General features: G+C 46.2%; 1 protein-coding gene across 2 annotated transcripts in view; it reads left to right on the top strand.

The window, feature by feature from the left end:
* SUPT6H (SPT6 homolog, histone chaperone and transcription elongation factor) overlaps positions 1 to 20,728 on the top strand; it is a 31,722-nt gene that overhangs the window by 3,837 nt on the left and 7,157 nt on the right. Inside the window, exons 2-28 of one of the 2 annotated variants that reach the window (XM_079903639.1) lie at positions 4,830 to 4,971; positions 5,751 to 5,909; positions 6,008 to 6,084; positions 6,414 to 6,606; positions 6,846 to 6,930; positions 7,781 to 8,054; positions 8,530 to 8,631; positions 8,879 to 8,995; positions 9,345 to 9,434; positions 9,636 to 9,778; positions 10,447 to 10,595; positions 10,752 to 10,850; positions 11,315 to 11,444; positions 11,531 to 11,681; positions 11,854 to 12,008; positions 12,209 to 12,404; positions 12,815 to 12,954; positions 13,067 to 13,184; positions 14,099 to 14,175; positions 14,435 to 14,570; positions 14,863 to 15,000; positions 15,079 to 15,246; positions 16,297 to 16,424; positions 17,551 to 17,758; positions 18,288 to 18,435; positions 18,870 to 19,012; positions 19,934 to 20,074. In XM_079903639.1, coding sequence (XP_079759765.1) covers positions 4,863 to 4,971; positions 5,751 to 5,909; positions 6,008 to 6,084; positions 6,414 to 6,606; positions 6,846 to 6,930; positions 7,781 to 8,054; positions 8,530 to 8,631; positions 8,879 to 8,995; positions 9,345 to 9,434; positions 9,636 to 9,778; positions 10,447 to 10,595; positions 10,752 to 10,850; positions 11,315 to 11,444; positions 11,531 to 11,681; positions 11,854 to 12,008; positions 12,209 to 12,404; positions 12,815 to 12,954; positions 13,067 to 13,184; positions 14,099 to 14,175; positions 14,435 to 14,570; positions 14,863 to 15,000; positions 15,079 to 15,246; positions 16,297 to 16,424; positions 17,551 to 17,758; positions 18,288 to 18,435; positions 18,870 to 19,012; positions 19,934 to 20,074 — 3,774 coding nt within the window. In that variant the 5' untranslated portion in view covers positions 4,830 to 4,862. Of the gene's footprint in view, positions 1 to 3,309; positions 4,972 to 5,750; positions 5,910 to 6,007; positions 6,085 to 6,413; positions 6,607 to 6,845; positions 6,931 to 7,780; positions 8,055 to 8,529; positions 8,632 to 8,878; positions 8,996 to 9,344; positions 9,435 to 9,635; positions 9,779 to 10,446; positions 10,596 to 10,751; positions 10,851 to 11,314; positions 11,445 to 11,530; positions 11,682 to 11,853; positions 12,009 to 12,208; positions 12,405 to 12,814; positions 12,955 to 13,066; positions 13,185 to 14,098; positions 14,176 to 14,434; positions 14,571 to 14,862; positions 15,001 to 15,078; positions 15,247 to 16,296; positions 16,425 to 17,550; positions 17,759 to 18,287; positions 18,436 to 18,869; positions 19,013 to 19,933; positions 20,075 to 20,728 lie in introns of those variants that run through there. The other variant, XM_079903640.1, reaches the window with a different exon arrangement.

Below are 20,728 nucleotides of genomic sequence, written 5' to 3'. Positions count from 1 at the left end.
TGTTTTACTTATTTTTATATACCCAAGTCCCAGCACAGAGCTTTACCCTAAAAATACAAAACTGTAAACATTAATTGAAGCTGCCAGTGGAGGGAATTAACAGACATCTCTTTTTGCTCTGGTCTCCTTGTAATTGCCTCCTACATCATCTTGTTCAAAGGGAGGGACTGTGGAGGGCCTCCCCTGTGGCAATCTGATCCCAGCTCCATTGCTCTTCCAGAGAATGTCATGGTAACCGCCAGCCTGTCCCTTTGAGCCACATCTTGTACTGCAGCTGTGCTTCCGCCTGGAGAAACCTTCTCTTTTCACCACCCCACTCCCCTTCTGGATCTATTTCAGTAGCAAATTTAACGTACAATCTGAATATGGGGAAAATTCAAGAGCATAAGTCCTAAATACAAAATACAAATGACATCAGACTCAGATATCATATATTAATGATAATCACATACTAATAAATAGTGTTTTTGTTCTGGAATAGTTGCTGTTTGCCAACCTCAGCCTGCAGTGCTGCTGCAGCACCCTCTGCACATCTAGCTCCCCCAAGTTGCAGCAAATCAGGATTGCTTCTTGCACAATCTGTTTTAACTAGAAGTCTTGGCAATGAGTTAGATCGGAGGCATTCCCCAGCTATAGCACAGCATGTACTTCATTGCTAACCTAGGGAATGGGAAGAAAGCTGCATGCAGCACAGAGCACCAGCTGCCCGCAGAACAGAATAAAGCTGTGCTTTCATCAGGTAGGCTGTCTGTTTCTCTCTGCTAAGTAGGCTGTAGGGCATCTGGTCTGGAGGAGCTGGCATTTAGTGTGAAGATGTTGAGGCCTTACAAGACTGAATTTGTGGGTCTGATAGCCTATAATTAAAGCAAGCTATCTGTGGGGGCTGCTGTACCCAAATCTATTTTTAATGACTTAGTTCAGGGCTGAAAGACAGCAGTATTAAAATTAGAGCACCACATTTAATCGGCAGAAGTTTTAGATATTCACTTTTGGCTGTACTCGGGCTGAATGACCTTAAGGATACAGATCCTGGGGGGGGAAAGGGCATCAATCTAACCCAAGGCTTCCTGTATCACCACCCTGTGGGACCTATACAATGGTGTAGTATAGTGGCTCTCAAACTTTTTGAACTCAGGACCCCTTTATACTCAAAGATAATTTAAGATTCCAAAGACATTTTGTTAATGTGAGTTATATCTATTGATGTTTGAGATTTATACATATAGATGTTAACCAGATTAGAAATTAAAATTAATTTCTAAACTAAATTAATAATGACTAAATAAATAGATGAATGTTAATTCATTTTAACATAATAATAAGCCTGTTTGCAATATACAAGTATATCAAATCAACACATTATAGACCTTAACCTTACACAATATTATATGCCAATTACAGTTGACCCTTGGATAACACAGGGTTGATGTGCTGACCCACCTCTCTTCCCCTCACAATCCCATACGGCTATCTCTGCCTCAAAAACAAAGGAATTGATGAATGACTCACCCAAAGGCAGGAAACTGAAACAATTTGGATAGAATCAAAACTCAAACCCTGGGCTTCCCTGGTGGCGCAGTGGTTGAGAGTCCGCCTGCCGCTGCAGGGGACACGGGTTCGTGCCCCGGTCCGGGAAGATCCCACATGCCGGGGAGCGGCTGGGCCATGGCCGCCGAGCCTGCGCATCCGGAGCCTGTGCTCAGCAACGGGAGAGACCACAACAGTGAGAGGCTCACATACCGCAAAAAAAAAAACAAAAAAAACCTCAAACCCTGATTCTTTTGATTCCACATATTGTGATCTCTAATCAAACACAAACGGTTTCCCACATTTAATTTAAAGATCTGTAAAATGAAAATACAGATACTACAATATTTACTGGGTAAAAAATCCGCATATAAGTGGACCCACGCAGTTCAAACCCATGTTGTTCAAGGGTCAATTGCACATGAATAAAGCTGAGAAAAAATGTAAGCCCACTACATTTTAGCATAAATAACACATTTTATGAAAAACAAGTATAATCTTCAAAATAAAAAACGTAGTAAGAAGAGTGACGTTGTTTGGGTTTTTTTTTTGGTTTGGGGGGTTTTTTTTGTTTGGGGGGTTGTTTTGGGTTTTGGGTTCTTGGAGGGGGGGTTGTTTTGGTTTTGGGTTTGGGTTGTTTTGTTTTGGTTTGGTTTTGGCAAATCCTTTTAATGTCTGCCTTAATAGAGGAATGCTGGATTCTCCTACCTGCTTCTGCATTCAGTCTGTTGTGATACTACATGTCTGCCGTATAACCTCTGGAAAACTCCACTGTACACTCATGAGAGAAAGGAGGGGGTGATCCCTGGACCACACTTTGAGAACTACTGATATGATAGAAACAACTGTTTCTGTGGAGTCAGACAGACCTTAACTCAGATCTCACCTCTTGCAGTTGACAGTTGTGTCGCCTTGAACAAGTGACTTAATCTCTGAGTCTATTTCCTCCTTTGCTGAATGGAGAGAGAAGTGTGCTGTAACTCCTAGGACAATGTAGGGGTTAATAGGTTATTTATTAAGTGTCTGGAACTTGGTAGGTGTGCAAAAAATATTCCTCAGGGCACATTTTTTTTTAATTGCGTAAAGTACCCAGGAAAGGCCTATATTAGTTTTGGGTGGGTTTTTTGGGTTTGTTCATTTTCCAATTCTCTTCCTGTGTCTGCTCTACATATATGTCAAAATACATAAAATTATTTTAAGGTCCTTATTTGGCCCTCTACTAGACATCAGCTCCTTGAGAACATACAGTCCTGTTTCTCTTCAAATCCCCAGCTCCTAGCAGAGTGTTTGTACTTGGTAGGCATTCAGTACAGTTTGAAAAGAATGGCATCTGAAACCTCAGCCTAAAATTGAACATAAGACCATGTCATTGACCCTCCCTTTCCACCAGAACTTAGTATCTTCAGTTTTATTTCCTTGAGCTCAGTTAATCTTAACTGGTTATGGTATCAGTTGATATCAGTAAGGGTAATTTTCAGGAGAATTAGAGCCACAGAACTTAAGCCTCCTTCTAGAGCTTAGACCACTAGAGGTAGCCATTAGCCACCCTCCTCTCTCTCCAGTTCCACTGCCATCTTTAACTGGGAAGACATGAAACAATAAGTAATCTATTTAACAGATACTTAGCAGTTTCTATTTTGTATAGAGCACCTAGTGGGAAGCAGCTTATCTGGTACAGAATAAAGTACCACGTAATGCCTCTTATATTGCCGTTTATGTTTTCATGGTTTTTATTAGCCCTTCAATTGGATATCATCTTTGACTTCCAGAAGCTTATAGTCTAAGTGGAGAAAATGGACATATGCAGTGGACCGTAATTCAGGACATGAGGAGTGGTGCTGAGTTGATCAGCAGCCAGCTTCAGGATTCCAGAATGGAATCTTGATGCTATGGTTTGTGTGATCAGTGCTGTGTGGTTTTTTTGCTTTGTTTTGTTTTTTATATTTTTGGCTGCGTGGGGTCTTCGTTGCTGCGTGCGGGCTTTCTCTAATTGCGGCGGGTGGGGGCTACTCTTCGTTGTGGTGCGCGGCCTTCTCATTGCAGTGGCTTCTCTTGTTGCGGAGCACGGGCTCTAGGCGTGCAGGCTTCAGTAGTTGTGGCACATGGGCTCAGTAGTTGTGGCTCGCGGGCTCTAGAGCGCAGGCTCGGTAGCTGTGGTGCACGGGCTTAGTTGCTCCGCGGCATGTGGGATCTTCCCGGACCAGGGCTCAAACCTGTGTCCCCTGCATTGGCAGGCAGATTCTTAACCACTGCACCACTAGGGAAGTCCCAGTGCTGTGTTTTAAAGCCCAGGAAACTCCATTTCATGGTTCTGTGGTTCTCCACTGCCATTTCCAGACTTTGGATGCATCTGACAGCGGGAAAGTAGAAGACAAAGTTGGGATTGGTTGGTACAAAATTACAGAATGCTGAGGAAAATTATGCCCAGGATTCAAATTTAAACTCAGTTAGCATTTTTTGAAATAGTAGACTAGGTTCTTTCTCCTATGTCATGTAATATTCTTAACTATCCTGTGAGGTAGGTAGTGCTGTTGCCATTTTCCAGATGAAGAAATTGATATTCAGGCACGTTCAATAATATGCTTAAGTTTATATACCTAGTAGGTGGTGGGGCCAGGATTTGATCTCTACTCTTAGGCCCAGCAGTTTTTGTATTTAGCTATGTTGCATTTAATTTGTAGGCCATGGAAGTCTCTTTCAAAGTGTTTTTTGTATTTTTGGTTTTTTGGTTTTTGTTTTGCTGGGGAGGTAAATGGTCACAATAGAGTTGTGGTTCTAATGTTTCTGAAGAGGCCCCTTCTCTGCCCAAATGCTCCCAACCACTACTCACACAAGTGGGCTCAACTTCATGAAACGTTGTTTAATCTGTCGAAAAGGATTTTCCTTTTGATAGTGTATATGAAAGTTCCTGTCATTAAGTTGGCATTTAGTTATTGTTTCCCAAACTTATGAGTGAGTCATATAAACTCACTACACTGTATCCCTACCTATATAATTATTCCTACACTAATTTCTTCATTTGCCTATTTCTGTCCCCAGATGGTAAGTGCAGTAAAACTCTTTGGACAAGCAAGATGGTATATACAGAGCAGTCCAGTATAATTGCTTTTTTTAAGGTACACATGAGAGGGGCAATTGTGAGAGGAATGGATAATGGAAGAGATGGAGCCATCTGATTCTTACTCTCTCCTCCCAGGTAGAAATGATTGGGCAGATCAGTGGCACGTAGCTGAATGCTTTTTGTGTCAATGTTTAAAGGTCCTCTGTCTCATTTTTTATCCCCAACTCCTTTCCTTCCCTAGTCATCTTCAGGCAGGCCGTGAGAAGCTGCAGCAATGTCTGATTTTGTGGAAAGCGAGGCCGAGGAGTCAGAGGAAGAGTACAATGATGAAGGCGAGGTGGTACCCCGGGTCACCAAGAAATTTGTAGAAGAGGAGGATGACGGTGAGGAAGCCCCAGCCTCAAGCTTCTCCCCAGTATTGCTAAGCTTTGGATAGTTGGATTCTTGCTGATGAGAGGCTCAGGCTGAGCACAGAAGTTATCACACATGAGGTACCAGCTTGAGAATTTTCAGTCATTCATAGAAAATATTTACTGAACATCTGTCTGCTGTATGCCAGGCACTGTACCTAGAACTAGGAATACAACATAAAGTCCCAGCTATCGTAGAGCTTATATTAGTGGGAGGGGACAGACAGTAAACCAATAAATAAATACATAGGTAATGTTTCGCTCTTTTAGAGACTTAGCAGTGTTGGTATTTATGTACCCACTTTCCAAGTTCTCTGTCCAAATCCAACCATTAGGATCATCAGCAGAGTGCAAACATGAAATTGCTCTAGAGACAGAAAGGAAAATGCAAGCTTCATGGAAAGCATTATGGATGAAAGAAGGAATATAGCTACTGAGTTTATAAACTGAGAGGAAAACAAAGGTTACTGGTGGCTGTAAGGCCTCTAGTAATGATTTTGACAAGCCAAAGTAATTAGGAAGCTCATCTTGCCTAAATACAGATGGTGAATGTGGAAAAGAGATATTCTTTTCCAGAAGCTGCTCTAAGTCAGTGGTCATGTTTTTTGTATCTTTAGATGAGGCAGAAGAGTTAACATGGCATCCAGGTCATTAGGTTCAGAGCAGATGAGAAATAACAGTTAAGCAGGTGGCCCTGCCCCAGCCCCAGCCTATTTCCCAAACTGCATGCCTCAAACATGCATGTTTTCCAGATGAGGAGGAGGAGGAGGAGAACCTGGATGATCAGGATGAACAAGGAAACCTGAAAGGCTTTATCAATGACGATGACGATGAAGATGAAGGGGAGGAGGATGAGGGTAGTGACTCTGGTGATTCAGAAGATGATGTTGGCCACAAGAAGAGAAAACGCAGTGAGTAGCCTCTCCTTAGGTCAGGTGAGGATGGGGTTTAAGTCATAGTGGAGAAGGGGCCTCCCCATCACCATGGGCAACCACTCTGTCTTCTCTAGCATCTTTTGACGACCGCTTGGAGGATGATGATTTTGATCTCATTGAGGAGAATTTGGGTGTCAAAGTCAAAAGAGGAGTAAGTGCCCTTTTTGTCTCTGTCCTTTGGGGTGAAGGAAGAAGCCCTTGAAATTCAGCGACTCTGGGGGGAGGAGGCACATCCAGAACAGTTTGGGGAATGTCAGCGGGGAGAAAGTGGCTCAGTATCACTGTGCTGTGGAGCCAGTTCTGGGTGCCTGTTAAAGGCTTGTCAAAGTTTCAAGGGTGGGCCTTGGGGCGTACTTGATGTGTTCTTTCCCATCTCCCTTGTCAGTATAGCTGGGGTGGGAAAATAGGAGTGAGACTGGAGAGCAGGGATCCTTATGCCAGTTCCCTCAGACCCTGACGAGGCAGATTTTCCACCCCTAGCAAAAATACCGACGTGTCAAAAAAATGTCAGATGATGAGGACGATGACGAAGAGGAATATGGCAAGGAGGAACATGAAAAAGAAGCTATTGCAGAGGAGATCTTTCAGGATGGGGAAGGGGAAGAAGGGCAGGAGGCCGTGGAGGCCCCCATGGCTCCTCCAGAGGAGGAGGAAGAAGATGATGAAGAGTCAGGTATGTAGCATTAGGCAGGGAAGCCAGTTTGGGGCGGGGTGTTGGGATTTCCTACCCCGAACAATAGAATGGGAGACCATTGTTCAGCTACTGGCCCCCAGCATTTGACACAAAGAAGTTCCTTTTCAGGACTCTGTCTCCCCTTCTCCTCACCGACCACTCCTACAGTAGGAACTAAAGCCATTCAGTCCTGGCTCATCCCTTGCCTCTGGGCACTAACCTTTCCCTTCCCTATCCAGACATTGATGACTTCATTGTGGATGACGATGGACAACCACTGAAAAAACCTAAGTGGCGGAAAAAGCTTCCTGGATACACTGATGCGTGAGTGGGGTCTGGTGCGAGGTGGTGATAAGGGCATCTGAGTGGACCCGGGCAGGAAGGAGGAGGTCAGAGGCCTCTGCTAAAAATGGAACAGTCAGCTCTCAGCATTTTGCTTCCCTGCCCGTAATATCCTTTAGCAGGCAGTGATGTCGGACTGTTTCTAGAAGCTTTGATAGCTCTCTCAGCATTCAAGGGCCGTGGTGGGATGAAGGTGGAGGCACACACAGGCAAGGATCCAGCCTCTCTCTTCCACCTGCAGCTCCATGTTCATTTGTTTGTTTATTAGTCTTCTAAATATAATTTTGTTAGAAGAAGGCTTTTGCCCTGAGGGAATACTATAATGTCTTAGCAGAAGATGGATCTACTGAGTGTGACATGAAACCATGTGCCTGTTGCTGTTTGATCCTTGTCACTGGCACGTGCCAAAGATGGGCTTTTTAATCTCAATAAATAATAGTTTCCCCGGGCTTCCTTGGTGGCGCAGTGGTTGAGAGTCCGCCTGCCGATGCAGGGGACACGGGTTCATACGCCGGTCCGGGAAGATCCCACGTGCCGCGGAGCAGCTGGGCCCGTGGGCCATGGCCTCTGAGCCTGTGCGTCTGGAGCCTGTGCTCCTCAACGGGAGAGGCTATAACGGAGAGAGGCCCGCGTACCGCAAAAAAAAAAAAAAAAAAGTTTCCCCAGAAATATCCCCCAGCTAAGCCTTTCCTCCGCAGTGAATATGCTTTTTTTGTTTACATTTCTCTTAACCTTTTTAGTCCCCTTGGGGTAGGTACAGGATCTCTGCAGGGGCTGCATTTGTCTCCTCTCACTGGAATCTGGGCCAACTGCCTTTTGCTCTCACCCACAGTGCCCTGCAAGAAGCCCAGGAGATTTTTGGTGTGGACTTTGACTATGACGAATTTGAGAAATATAATGAGTATGATGAAGAACTGGAGGAAGAGTATGAGTATGAGGACGATGAGGCTGAGGGCGAGATCCGAGTGCGCCCCAAGAAGACCACCAAGAAACGTGTGAGCCGCAGGAGCATCTTCGAGATGTATGAGCCCAGTGAGCTGGAAAGCAGCCACCTCACAGATCAGGACAATGAAATCCGAGCTACTGACCTGCCTGAGAGGTTCCAGGTAAGGAAGCACCAGTGTCTGTCCTGCTGAACTGTCGTCAACTGCCCTGAGCCTCCTTGGTACAAGAGTTATAGCAGAGAAACAATCTAGCAACAATCTTAACAACAATGGTATATAGGGGGACTTCCCTGGCGGTCCACTGGTTAAGACTCCATGCTTCCACTGCAGGGGGCGCGGGTTCAATCCCTCGTTGGGGCAGCGCAGCCAAAAAACACCAAAAAATGGTATACAGGAAGTCGGCTTTGAACCCCATCTGACCAGGCGTACAGGAAGTCTAGCTCAACATAGACTCTCCAGTGGCTTATGGTTTCTTGAGCAAATACACGACATGCCTACTTCTTGCCAGACAACACTCTTCCGGGTACTAGAAACGTGTGCCTCTGGAGCACACGTTTTTGTCCAGAAGTAGTGCATGTTTTTGCTATGTGAGATACAAGATAAAGTCAGTCTCATGCTGATGCCTTATCCCCTGCAGCTCCGTTCCATCTCCGTCAAGGGGGCTGAAGATGATGAACTGGAAGAAGAGGCTGACTGGATCTACAGGAATGCCTTTGCCACACCAACCATTTCTCTGCAGGTACCCCAAAAAAGATGCTGTATTTTGACATGAACCAGAAGCTACTTCATTAGGATGGGGAGCTGCTTCTCCCCTGCTCCAAACATCTGTGGGCCTAGTATAGAATAGCATGTGTGTGCGGGTATGTGAGGGAGATTTTTCTAGATTTAATCTGAGAAGGTCATCCTGTGACAAGAAGCAGTTTTGTGTGTGGTAAGACAGAGCAAGTAATGGTGTCGTTGCTGTTTCTTTTTTCTTCTGACTGTAGGAAAGCTGTGATTACCTAGACCGAGGGCAGCCAACCAGCAGCTTCAGTCGAAAAGGACCCAGCACAATTCAGAAGATTAAAGAGGCCCTGGGCTTCATGAGAAATCAGCATTTTGAGGTAGCACCTCAAGCTCTAGTCGCCCACTGGTTAGAATTTCAACTGGGGGTGATGGAAAAGGTGGCTACCTAAGTCAGGTGGGGAGCCCCCTTCTGTCCACAGCAGTGGTCCCTTGACTCAAGAAGCGTGAGGACCATAGACTCTAGCGATCCAGAGAACAGTGCTACCCCGTTTGCAGCATTATCTTCTCCTGTTGGGGGTGGGTGGGGGAGAGCATGTGTCCTGATGGGCCTGTGAGGGAGGCCAAGCTTCCTACTGTTAAATTTCCTGGAGCTGTTTATTCCTCTAACAAAGGGGGTCCTTGCAGATCTTTCCTCTCTGGCTGACTGCCACCTCCTTGCCCCTCTAGGTGCCTTTCATTGCTTTCTACCGGAAGGAGTACGTGGAGCCCGAGTTGCATATCAATGACCTGTGGAGGGTGTGGCAGTGGGATGAAAAGGTAATATAGGGATCCATGCCCCTCAAGGGGTTGAGGGCTGGACTGGGTACTACCACTACTGGCACCCAAGTTCTCCTGTACATATCAGGTGGCAGCCCAGACCCTGTCAGGCTTCCCCCAGGGTCTCCTGGTAAGGAACAGCATGGTCTTGGGTGTCCAAGGCTGAATACCATCCCTTACTCCTGCTTTGTCTTGTCCTAGTGGACCCAGCTGAGGATCCGTAAGGAGAACCTAACACGGCTGTTTGAGAAGATGCAGGCTTATCAGTATGAGCAAATCTCTGCTGACCCTGACAAGCCCCTTGCTGATGGCATCCGGGCTCTGGACACCACCGACATGGAGAGGTAGCATATGCAGGGTTTATTCCATTACAGGGAGCCCTCACACCAAAGCCAGGCCCCTGCCCTTCCACCCCCACCCCAGAGCAGCATAACCTTGCAAAATTCTCAGCACGGGACCCGTTCCTTAGAATCCCAACTTAGCAACAAGTCAAAAGTGATCTTTCTGACAGGGAAATTCCTGTTACTTATCCATCTTGGTATAAAAGGTTAAGAGGATCAGATAGTCATGTTTGTTTATTTATATGTTCCCCGTGTGAAAAGCTACATGGGAAACCAAACTACAACCAGAAAGTAACTTGGTGAGCCTGGAATCAGAGAGGGGTGTGGGAGGGGAGCAGATGATTTTAGTGGCCAGCGGCATGAACCTGGGAAAGAAGGACAAGGACTGTCTCAAGGACTCTGAACCGGAGACATGCTGCCTCATCTGCCTCTCCCTTTTTGTTGCCATTTCTAACCACCACCAGCCACCACTTATTTGACATATTCCTCCTTTAAGATACCTTGATTGCAGTTAAGTCATGGTCTGGGGCCAATGCATGTCTTTAATAATTGGAGAATATAGGTACTCATCCTAGTTGGGATCTTGCCTCATGGGAATTGGACCTCTTGTAGCAAAACTGGGGTATACCCTTCCTCTGTGACAGTTGAGGTCTTATGTCCCTTCCCTCCAGGCTCAAGGATGTACAATCAATGGATGAACTGAAAGATGTCTACAATCATTTCCTGCTTTATTATGGTCGTGACATCCCCAAGATGCAGAATGCCGCCAAGGCCAGCCGCAAGAAGCTAAAGCGTGTAAGAGAAGAGGGAGATGAGGAAGGTGAGTGTTGGAAAAGAAAACCTAGAGGCTTGGTGGCCATGGCCTTTCCAAGGATCCCCTTGGCCGATTACACTTCGGGGCTTCTCTACATGTGTCAGATCCTTGGGAGTGATTGGAAACCGGAAACCAGAAGACTAACTCATGTTTTCTTCGCAGGTGATGGTGAGGAGGCAGAAGATGAGGAACAGAGAGGGCCAGAGCTCAAGCAGGCTTCCCGCCGAGATATGTACACCATCTGCCAGAGCGCTGGGCTAGGTAAAAACGAGCTGTATACGTTCCCCAGTAGTCACTGGTAGGTAGGAAGAGGACCTAAAGGACCTCTGAGTGAGTCACCAGTCCACTTTTAACACTTGCTACCATGACCCACACCCACGCCACAGGAATTGTCCAGCCTCTCCCATAATTTCTGAAGGAGTGGGAAACACATGATCAGAGAGAGGGAGTTCATCCTATCTTTGAGAAGTTCTTTTACTAAACGGTAACTTCCACCTTAGTTCTGACCCCAGTAGTCACATAGAAAATTTCTACTTTTTCTGCTTTGTGACAGCCTGTTAGGAATTTAAAGTCAGCGTTTTCACTGTTCACTGTAAGACATCCTGCTCCTGCTCATTTGTGATCCCTTTAAAGTCTAATGCCCAGAATTGCTGCTCTAGACTGAAAGCCAAGAGTTTACTGGGCCCAGCTGTTGGCTCACCTTTCACCCTCCTGGTTTGCTTTAGATGGCTTGGCCAAAAAGTTTGGGCTTACTCCTGAGCAATTTGGGGAAAACCTCCGGGACAGTTACCAGAGGCACGAGACAGAGCAGTTTCCTGCAGAGCCCTTGGAGCTGGCCAAGGATTATGTTTGCAGGTAGGCGTTGCAGTAGGTGGCTGGCAGGAGGAGGGACCTGAGGGCAAAGATGTCGTCATCCTGCAGCTCCTCCATTTTCCCTACAGCCAGTTCCCTACACCAGAAGCTGTGCTGGAAGGTGCCCGCTACATGGTAGCCCTGCAGATTGCCCGAGAGCCCCTTGTCCGGCAGGTGCTGAGGCAAACTTTCCAGGAGAGAGCCAAGCTCAATATAACCCCCACCAAGAAAGGCAGAAAGGTAAGCCAGTTGAGGGGCTTTGATCTAGCATGTGGTCCAGCTCTGTTTGATTGAACTGAGTTTCTTGCCTTCACACTTAGCTGAGCTGTCTGCCTGAGAGCAGAGAGTCAGTCTTTTTTCCAAGGGTCAAGCCCAGTCTGTCTGTTGACTGATGATTCCCTCTTGTGTACAGGATGTGGATGAAGCCCACTACGCTTACTCCTTCAAGTACTTAAAGAACAAGCCTGTTAAGGAACTGAGAGATGACCAGTTCCTCAAGATATGCCTGGCTGAAGATGAAGGGCTGCTCACCATTGACATCAGCATAGACATGAAGGGGGTGGAAGGGTAAGCAAAGCTCTGGGCTGGGGGCTCTTTGGGAAGGGCTTGGTCAGTAGTCTGTTGGAAGGAGGGGTCCCTCAGGAATGTGAACGACACTTTCAGAACTGAGCAAGCCACCATCCCTGGCTCAGTCACTCCCAGTGTTCAAGGGCATTTGGCCGTCACCTTTTCTCTGTCCCTGACACCACAGTGTTGTCTCTCCTCAGCTATGGCAATGACCAGACGTATTTTGAAGAAATCAAACAATTTTACTACCGAGATGAGTTCAGCCACCAGGTGCAGGAGTGGAATCGGCAGCGGACCATGGCCATCGAGCGAGCTTTGCAGCAGTTCCTGTACGTGCAGATGGCCAAAGAGCTCAAGAACAAGCTGCTGGCCGAAGCCAAAGAATATGTCATAAAGGTGAGGAGAGGAGCTCGTGATCTTTAGTCACATCATTTCCCCAAGCTAGAGCTGAGAGTGAAGGCACCCCTTAATAGCTGTCCTGTAGCTAATGGGGAAACACTGGGGGCAGGCTTAGTATAACCTGAGAGGCAGTGCAAACAAGGTCACGGGTCACTCCAAGACCTCCCCACTTGAAGAGCCTCTTCCCTCCCTCCCCCACTGCATACACATACTCTTTGTTTATACGACTGGCCTCTGTGTACTCTCCTATTTCTAAAAGCAAAGTACGCCTTCAGGTTGTAAGCGTGCTGAGGGCTAGGAATGTGCATGCATATAAATATGACCTTTGCGAATGTGTGCCTGCATCTGTTTCCTTAACCTACTTGGCGGGCCTGCTGCACATAGTGACTGGTGTGCCTCCTCCCCAGGCCTGTAGTCGGAAGCTCTACAACTGGTTGAGGGTGGCACCCTACCGGCCGGATCAACAGGTAGAGGAAGATGATGACTTTATGGATGAGAACCAAGGGAAGGGCATCCGAGTCCTAGGCATTGCTTTCTCCTCTGCCAGGTAACTTTCTGTCTGGCATCACCCCTTATCTGTCTCCCTAGTCTCATTCTTCTCTTACTCATATCCTCATATTGCTGATTATCACACGGTTCTTTTTCTGTTGGGCTGGCAGAGATCACCCTGTGTTCTGCGCCTTGGTCAACGGTGAAGGAGAAGTGACAGACTTCCTCCGGCTGCCTCATTTTACCAAACGGCGAACTGCATGGAGAGAGGAAGAACGGGAGAAGAAGGCAAGTGACTAGGACAGGTTACCAAGTGTACATCTTGAGCACATCTTATAATTCAGTGGGGATAAGAGTTTATGGTCTATGTATATGTATAACTGATTCACTTTGTTATAAAGCAGAAACTAACACACCATTGTAAAGCAAATATATCCCAATAAAGATGTTAAAAAAAAAAAAAAAGAGTTTATGGCCTAAGCAACGTCCCGTGCAAGACCCTGATTATCTCTGACTTGGTCCCTGACCTCTTAAGTCCTGGGATAAGTCTCACTTCCGTAGGCAGTAGATGGCACTCAAGTTCTAGTGCAGAATTTCCTTCTGGCTTGAAGCCAGTTCCTAGGCCTTATGTGCTTCTGGGAGCTGCCATAACTGCCTCTGTTTTTACCAGCATCTGGGTCAGCTTGTTCCAGGAGCTGAAAGCCACTGTGGCATTAAGCCAATCTTTTCTCTGCTTTAGCATTTGTGTTTCTACCAGGGAAAGAGAAATTTGAATTCATCTCGTGTATATGCTTCTGATTTTTTTTTAGCATAAAGGTATCTTTCAATTTTATTGACAGAGCTCCATTCTAAAAAATAATTTTCAACAAACAGCTCTTTAAAAAAAGAAAGAAAAATCTTAAAGTGGAGATTAGAATAGTCTTGACTGCCAGGCAGTGGTTTATGTTAAAAAAAGACCTAAGTATGTTTAGTTAACCACAACTCAAGTATAAGCCAGAAGTGTAATAATCTTAGGAAATATTAACAGAAGTACAATGTTCAAACTAGAGGTCCTAGTCCCCTCGTTTTGTCTTCCAGTTTGACAACGTGTGATGCATCTTTGTTCTGTGGTCTTGTAAGGTCTCAAGCTACTTAGGGAGAGAGAAGTGCTTGAAATCTCCCTATCCTCAAAGTCCTTCAGCTCCAATTTTCTTTCACTCCAGGCTCAAGACATTGAAACGCTAAAGAAATTCCTCCTGAACAAAAAGCCTCATGTGGTGACAGTTGCAGGAGAGAACAGGTAGGGGTACCAGGGGATTGGGCCAGGCCTGGCTTAAAGTCACTCATCCTTTATTGTTGAATCTGCTCTGTCCCTGTTACAGAGTAGGCATGCGCCTGTGTAGAGCCTTGGTAATATCCCCATCCCCAGGGGATATCCCTGGGGATATTGTACCTCTTTGTCTTCAAAGCTCTCTCCTCCCCCACTCCCAGCCATGAGATTGTTCATCCCTGAGAAACTGTCCAGAAATATCCCTGACCAGCACCCCTCATTCCTCCAGGGATGCCCAGATGTTGATTGAGGATGTGAAGCGCATTGTGCATGAGCTGGACCAAGGTCAACAGCTGTCCTCTATTGGGGTGGAGCTGATTGACAATGAATTGGCCATTCTCTATATGAACAGCAAGAAATCAGAGGTAATGCTGGAGCCCCACCCTTAGGCCCTGCACAGGCAAGAGCTATCAATCCCAGGGAGTTGGGGAAACAAAGATTATGGGGGCACAGGATTGCACCTGTTCACTTACCTATGCAGAGGACCTCCATTGTGCCAGTCATGGTTCAGATGGGGAGCCCCAGAGATTAAATTGGTCCCAGGAAAAATGGTCCCAGAGAAGAGAAATTGACTTAAAAAGCCAGGCGGTTTGGATTTCCTCTTGCTGTTAGAGCTGAGGAGACTTTATGGCCCTGCTGACCCTTGTTTGACTCTAGGCAGAGTTCCGGGATTACCCTCCTGTGCTGAGACAGGCAGTCTCCCTCGCCCGGCGTATCCAGGACCCTCTGATTGAATTTGCCCAGGTTTGCAGCTCTGATGAAGACATTCTGTGCCTCAAGTTTCACCCCTTGCAGGTGAGTAGAATTTGACAGATAGGCCCAAGTGGACAGAGTGGCACAGTAACCTTATCCCTGCCTGCTGTGTGTCGACAGGAGCATGTGGTGAAAGAAGAGCTGCTCAATGCCTTGTACTGTGAATTTATCAACCGAGTCAATGAGGTTGGAGTTGATGTCAACCGTGCCATTGCCCACCCCTACAGCCAGGCCTTAATTCAGTATGTCTGTGGCCTGGGACCTCGAAAAGGGACCCATCTCCTAAAGGTAGGATTGGGTTGAATCAGAAAAAAAGAAAAGTTCTATTTCATTGAAACTTTACTTTGCCAATATGCTTTGACAGGCAGACCAAGGTCAGAGAGGTAAAGGCACTTTACCTTTTGCCTAGAGTCATGAAGCTAGAGAGAGTCAAGAGTCAGACTTCAGACCAGGTGGCCACAGTCATGGTCTTCACTACTGTACAGTGGTGGCTCATGGAAAAGATAACCTGAGCCATGATTTAAAAGAGATGGAGGAAAGCGAGAGTGTACTAGACACAGACCTCAGGATAGTGGGGGTTATTTGTTTTTTTATATGTGTGTGTATATATATATTCATATATATATATATATATGTGTGTGTGTGTGTGTGTGTGTGTGTGTGTGTGTGTGTGTGTATTATTTATTTATTTTTGGCTGCATTGGGTCTTTGTTGCTTCATGCAGGCTTTCTTTAGTTGTGGCGAGCAGGAGCTACTCTTCGTTGTGGTGCGCGGGCTTCTCATTGCAGTGGCTTCTCTTGTTCCAGAGCTCGGGCTCTAGGCGCGCGGGCTCAGTAGTTGTGGCACGCAGGCTCTAGAGCGCGGGCTCAATAGTTGTGGCGCATGGGCTTTGTTGCTCCGTGGCATATGGGATCTTCCCAAACCAGGGCTCGAACCCGTGTTCCCTGCATTGGCAGGCAAATTCTTAACCACGGTGCCACCAGGGAAGCCCAGGATAGTGGGGGGTTTTTCCCTAGTGGAAAAAAAAGATTTCAATACAGAGGAGGGTATGTAGTGATCTTCAAGAGTATTTGTAATTTTTTTTTTCTTAATATGGGGTGGCTACTTGACTGTATCATTAACTTTGAAGCAATACGTTAGGTATGTAATATCTTCGCTTGGCATAGTTTAGTCTTTTAACATAATTTTTTTAGTAGCAGTTAGTATGGTGTAGTGCTCAGTTAGATATCGGGGTGTGGCGGCAAAATTCCCATCATGGAGGGTTTCCCAGAGACCTGAAAGCAGGCTGGGAGGTGGGGCCTGCCTACTGCTCCAGCTTACTCCAGTCTGCTCTTCTAGATCCTGAAACAGAACAACACCAGGCTCGAGAGCCGGACCCAGCTGGTCACCATGTGCCACATGGGTCCCAAAGTCTTCATGAATTGCGCTGGCTTCCTCAAGATCGACACGGCCTCCCTGGGGGACAGGTGATGCCCTCTGCCTGGGTGGGCCAAGAGGAATTCTCTTGGGCTTTGCTTTGGGGATTCAGGGATTAGGGCTGTCAAAGGGCCACAAGCTGTTTAAATTAGGAAATGTTTTAAAGCAAAGGTGAGGAACCTTTATTTAGTCAAGAGCCTCTGACCTATGGAAAAGATCAGTTCAATTATGTGAAGCTTTTCTGTGAGAGAAACATAAAAAGAACCAACTTAGTTTATAAATTAAGGACAGAAAACATAAGACTTGGTTCAGTAAACACATACTTGTTCTGTTGTTAATGGTTTGTTGTGGCTAGATAAGGGTGGGAGTAGAAGGGGCAGTGGAGAAGCAGTGTGGGGGTCTGAGGCATAAGGAAGGGGGAGAGAGATTTGGTATGTTTTGAGATGATGTTATTGAGAGAAAGTTCTATTCACTTGGACTTTGGACTTCACTATTGACCTCTTCCTCTCCAGAAGTTATCAACTCAGTCTTTGGAGGATCTTTTCCACGGGCACATAGCTCCTCATTCAGTAATGGAAATCAGTGGGGAAATAGGCTTCAAGTTCTAAAACTTCATTTTCCACCCAGCTTTGCTGTAACACTCCACGAATAACATAGGTCCATGTGAGTGCACGGGCAAGACCAGCCTGGGAAGGCTTTATGGGGGAAAGTAGCTGTCAGCAAATTCTCAAAGGTCTTCTTCCCCCTTCTTGTTTTATCTTATTATAAGACTTATATAAGTTCATGATATAAAATTCAACATATAGAAATATTATGCAGAAAGTGGAAGTCCCCCATAATCCCACCCCCCAGAGATAATTACCATAACAAGTTGATGTATACTACAACTTTTCTAAATTTTATTTTTGCTATGCATTTACTAACTACCCATTTACTACAAAAATGGGATCATACGGTTCATAGTGTTTTGCAGTGCATTTTTCACGTATCAATATATTGTGGCCATCTTTCCATGTCAGCACACATAGATCTACCTCATTCTTTTTAATGGCTGTATAGTATTCCATTGTATGGAGGTACCCTAATTTATTTAACCAGTTCCCCATTGGTGGACATCTGGGTTGTTACTAGAAGCTTCTCGTTATATATCCTGCCCCTTTTCTGCCTTTCCTTCAGCACTGACTCATATATTGAAGTCCTTGATGGTTCCCGAGTTCACCCTGAGACCTATGAGTGGGCCAGGAAGATGGCAGTGGATGCTCTGGAATATGATGAATCAGCCGAGGATGCCAACCCTGCAGGGGCCCTTGAGGAGATCTTGGAAAACCCAGAGCGACTCAAGGACCTGGACTTGGATGCCTTTGCAGAAGAACTGGAGAGGCAGGTGGGTGACAGTGTAGAAGGCCTGGCACAGAAACTATCCCAAGTGGCCTAGTTGAGAGGAGACTTAGGCAGCAAGTCCTCAGAGAAGCCCTAATAGTGTTAGTGTAGGAGACCTGATCCTTCTCCCTCCCCATGCTGTACTGGGTTTCTCAAGGAAGTTTTCAGTCTGCTTATTAAGGAGCCGAGGACGTCTCGGAGACTGCTGTAGTCATTGTTGGGGGCACATTGCGAGGGAGCTGGGAGGGGGTGAGTAGCAGGATTTCCTTCTAGGCCCTCTTTCCTCCTTTCCAGTGGTGCGGTTTTGCATTTGTCTGTTTTACACATTGGGGTTCCGTGAGGCATTTTTATCAGAACAGTGTTCTGTGGCTAAGAAAAAGTTTGAAAACCTCCTTTAGTCCTTTAGTAAATGTTGGGGGGATAGAAGAGAAACCCTGACAGGAGCCAACTGGCCTACTTCATTCATTGAAACCCCTGATGGCTCAGTTGGGGAGCAGTTGCAAGGCTCTTCTTGACGGGGGCTTCTTCCCCAGGGCTATGGTGACAAACACATCACTCTGTATGACATCCGAGCAGAGCTGAGCTGTCGGTATAAGGACCTCCGGACAGCCTATCGCTCTCCCAACACAGAGGAAATCTTCAATATGTTAACCAAAGAAACACCAGAGACCTTCTACATTGGTAAATTCTGTGTCTGTTTTTTAGCTGGAGGAGGATACATAGGGGTGAGGGGATGCGTTTACTGTACACATTCATACCAAGCAACAGTTCCAGCAGAATGAGGCAGGTTTGTACTGTAGGTGGGAAAGACCAGGGAAACTTTTAAGAAGATTATAGCGCCCTGAGCTGGAAGTCAAAGCTGAGTTCAAGGTCAGATTATGCTTTTAACCTGCTGCTGTGGGGTCTTCATGGGGTCAGTCTTATGGCCTCATTTTCCTGTCATCAAATGAGGGGAAGATCTCCCTTTTTGAGGATGTGAAGGAAATCAGTGGAGATGCTCTAGGACAGAAGTTCTGTCATTAAACGGCTGGTGGGAAGGAGTTACCTCTCCCGTTCTCTTAGCCTGCTTCCTGTTCTCTTCTTCCCTTCCCTCTCCTCCTCTCCCCTTCCTCCAGGAAAGCTCATTATCTGCAACGTCACTGGCATCGCCCATAGGCGTCCACAGGGTGAGAGCTATGACCAGGCAATCCGCAACGATGAGACAGGGCTATGGCAGTGCCCCTTCTGTCAACAGGACAATTTCCCTGAACTAAGCGAGGTACGTGCTGCATTGTTACCATGGTAACTCTGAATTTCCTCTATTGAATGGTCTCAGTGCCCTAGAAAGGAACCAAGAATGGGGATAGTTTAGATGACACTTTACCAAGTGAATACACAAAGAAGGAAGAGGGCTGGAATGCATATAGGCCTAACATGAAGTCCCTCTGTATGCTAGTCAGAAATGATCTATGTGGTTTTTTCTGTTCTCGCTCAACCCTTAATCCTTGTTTCCCATTCTCTGAGGATGTAGCTCAACCAGAGTAGAGACAAGAGGATATATGTATTTCTCACATACAGTGTAGGCACTGTGTCCCTATGCTAGTTAGAAGGTATCTGTAAGGCTCCCTTCAATTTTTTCATTGTCCACACACATCTTAATTTTTCCCACATTCTTCTAGACATCATCTGCTTTTCTCATGGTTAGAACTCATAAAAGCCATCCTGAAAGCTTGTTCTGGATCCTCAAATGTTATTTAGGCAGACTGTAAAATAGACAGTTTCTTAACTTTACCCAATAAAAGCAGCTGGTGAGATTTGTCCAGGTTATAAAAGAGCCAAGGTGTGCCTGGTTCACTGAAATGAGTTGTTCTGAGGAGACTGACAGAGATATTTCACAGAGATGCCCACTAGGTCAGAACAGAATGGGAGGGAGGGGCTTCAGTTGTAGCTGGAGGGACATATAAATTAGATTAACATAAAAAATTGGTCTGATGGCCAGTGGTGCCAAACATGAGTTATGAGTCAAGGAACTTCGGGAATATTCAAATTCTGTGTTGCTGGGTGACTAAGTCGTTGTGTTCTCACATCATGATGCCAGTGTCAATGGTAAAATGAATTACAGCACTCCTGGCAGCTCTTTTCTGAATGTGTGATCTCCAGAATCTTAATGATCAAGCTCCTCTCCTGATGCCCTCTTTAGGTCTGGAACCACTTTGACAGTGGTTCATGCCCAGGCCAGGCCATCGGTGTCAAAACAAGGCTAGACAATGGTGTCACTGGCTTCATCCCCACCAAATTCCTCAGCGACAAAGTGGTAAAGCGGCCGGAGGAACGAGTGAAGGTAGGTGAATGACTGGGGTAAGGCCCCTGGTGCAGTTTTCAGCTGCCCAAATCAGGCTGGCTTTGGGCTGTCCCCACCAGCAGTTAGGCTCTGTTCCCAGTGGCTCCTGGTGGGGAGCATTTCAGGAGGATTTATAACCAGTTGAGTGAAGTCAGGGCGAGAACCGTCTGCCTGAATGAGGAGCAGCTTTTGTGCCCTGCCTTTGTGAAATTTCATCAAATTGCCGGCCCTTTGAGAGAGGGCTCTCTCTTCCTGCGTGGGAAGCTGTGGTTTAGTCCGGCGGGCAGGAAGCAGGGCCCAGCATTACATGCTGTGAAGCAGAAAGGCTAAGCTCCCTTTCTGTTCTAGTATTCTCTTGTCAGAGCTGCCATTTATTCTGCACACACTAGATACCAGCCCTTGACATTTACATATGTTGACTCAAATCTCACAGCCTGATGGGGAAGGAAATACTACCTTCTCTTTTCAGAGAAATTTGAGTGCCTTTTCCAGGATCAGCTGGTTTGTTAGTGATACAGCTGGTACCACATCTGCCAAATTCTCTGGTTCTAAGTGTTGTGAACCCCTGAGCCTATGGACTTAGGAAGGCTGGGGAAAGACATTCCGAATACAGGCATACCTGATTTTATTGACCTTTGCAGATACTGTTTGTTT

Source organism: Stenella coeruleoalba (genome assembly GCF_951394435.1).
Source record: "Stenella coeruleoalba genome assembly, chromosome: 19".
NCBI lineage: Eukaryota > Metazoa > Chordata > Mammalia > Artiodactyla > Delphinidae > Stenella > Stenella coeruleoalba.
The sequence above is the reverse complement of the archived record's forward strand: the minus strand, read 5'-3'. Positions and strand labels throughout refer to the sequence as shown.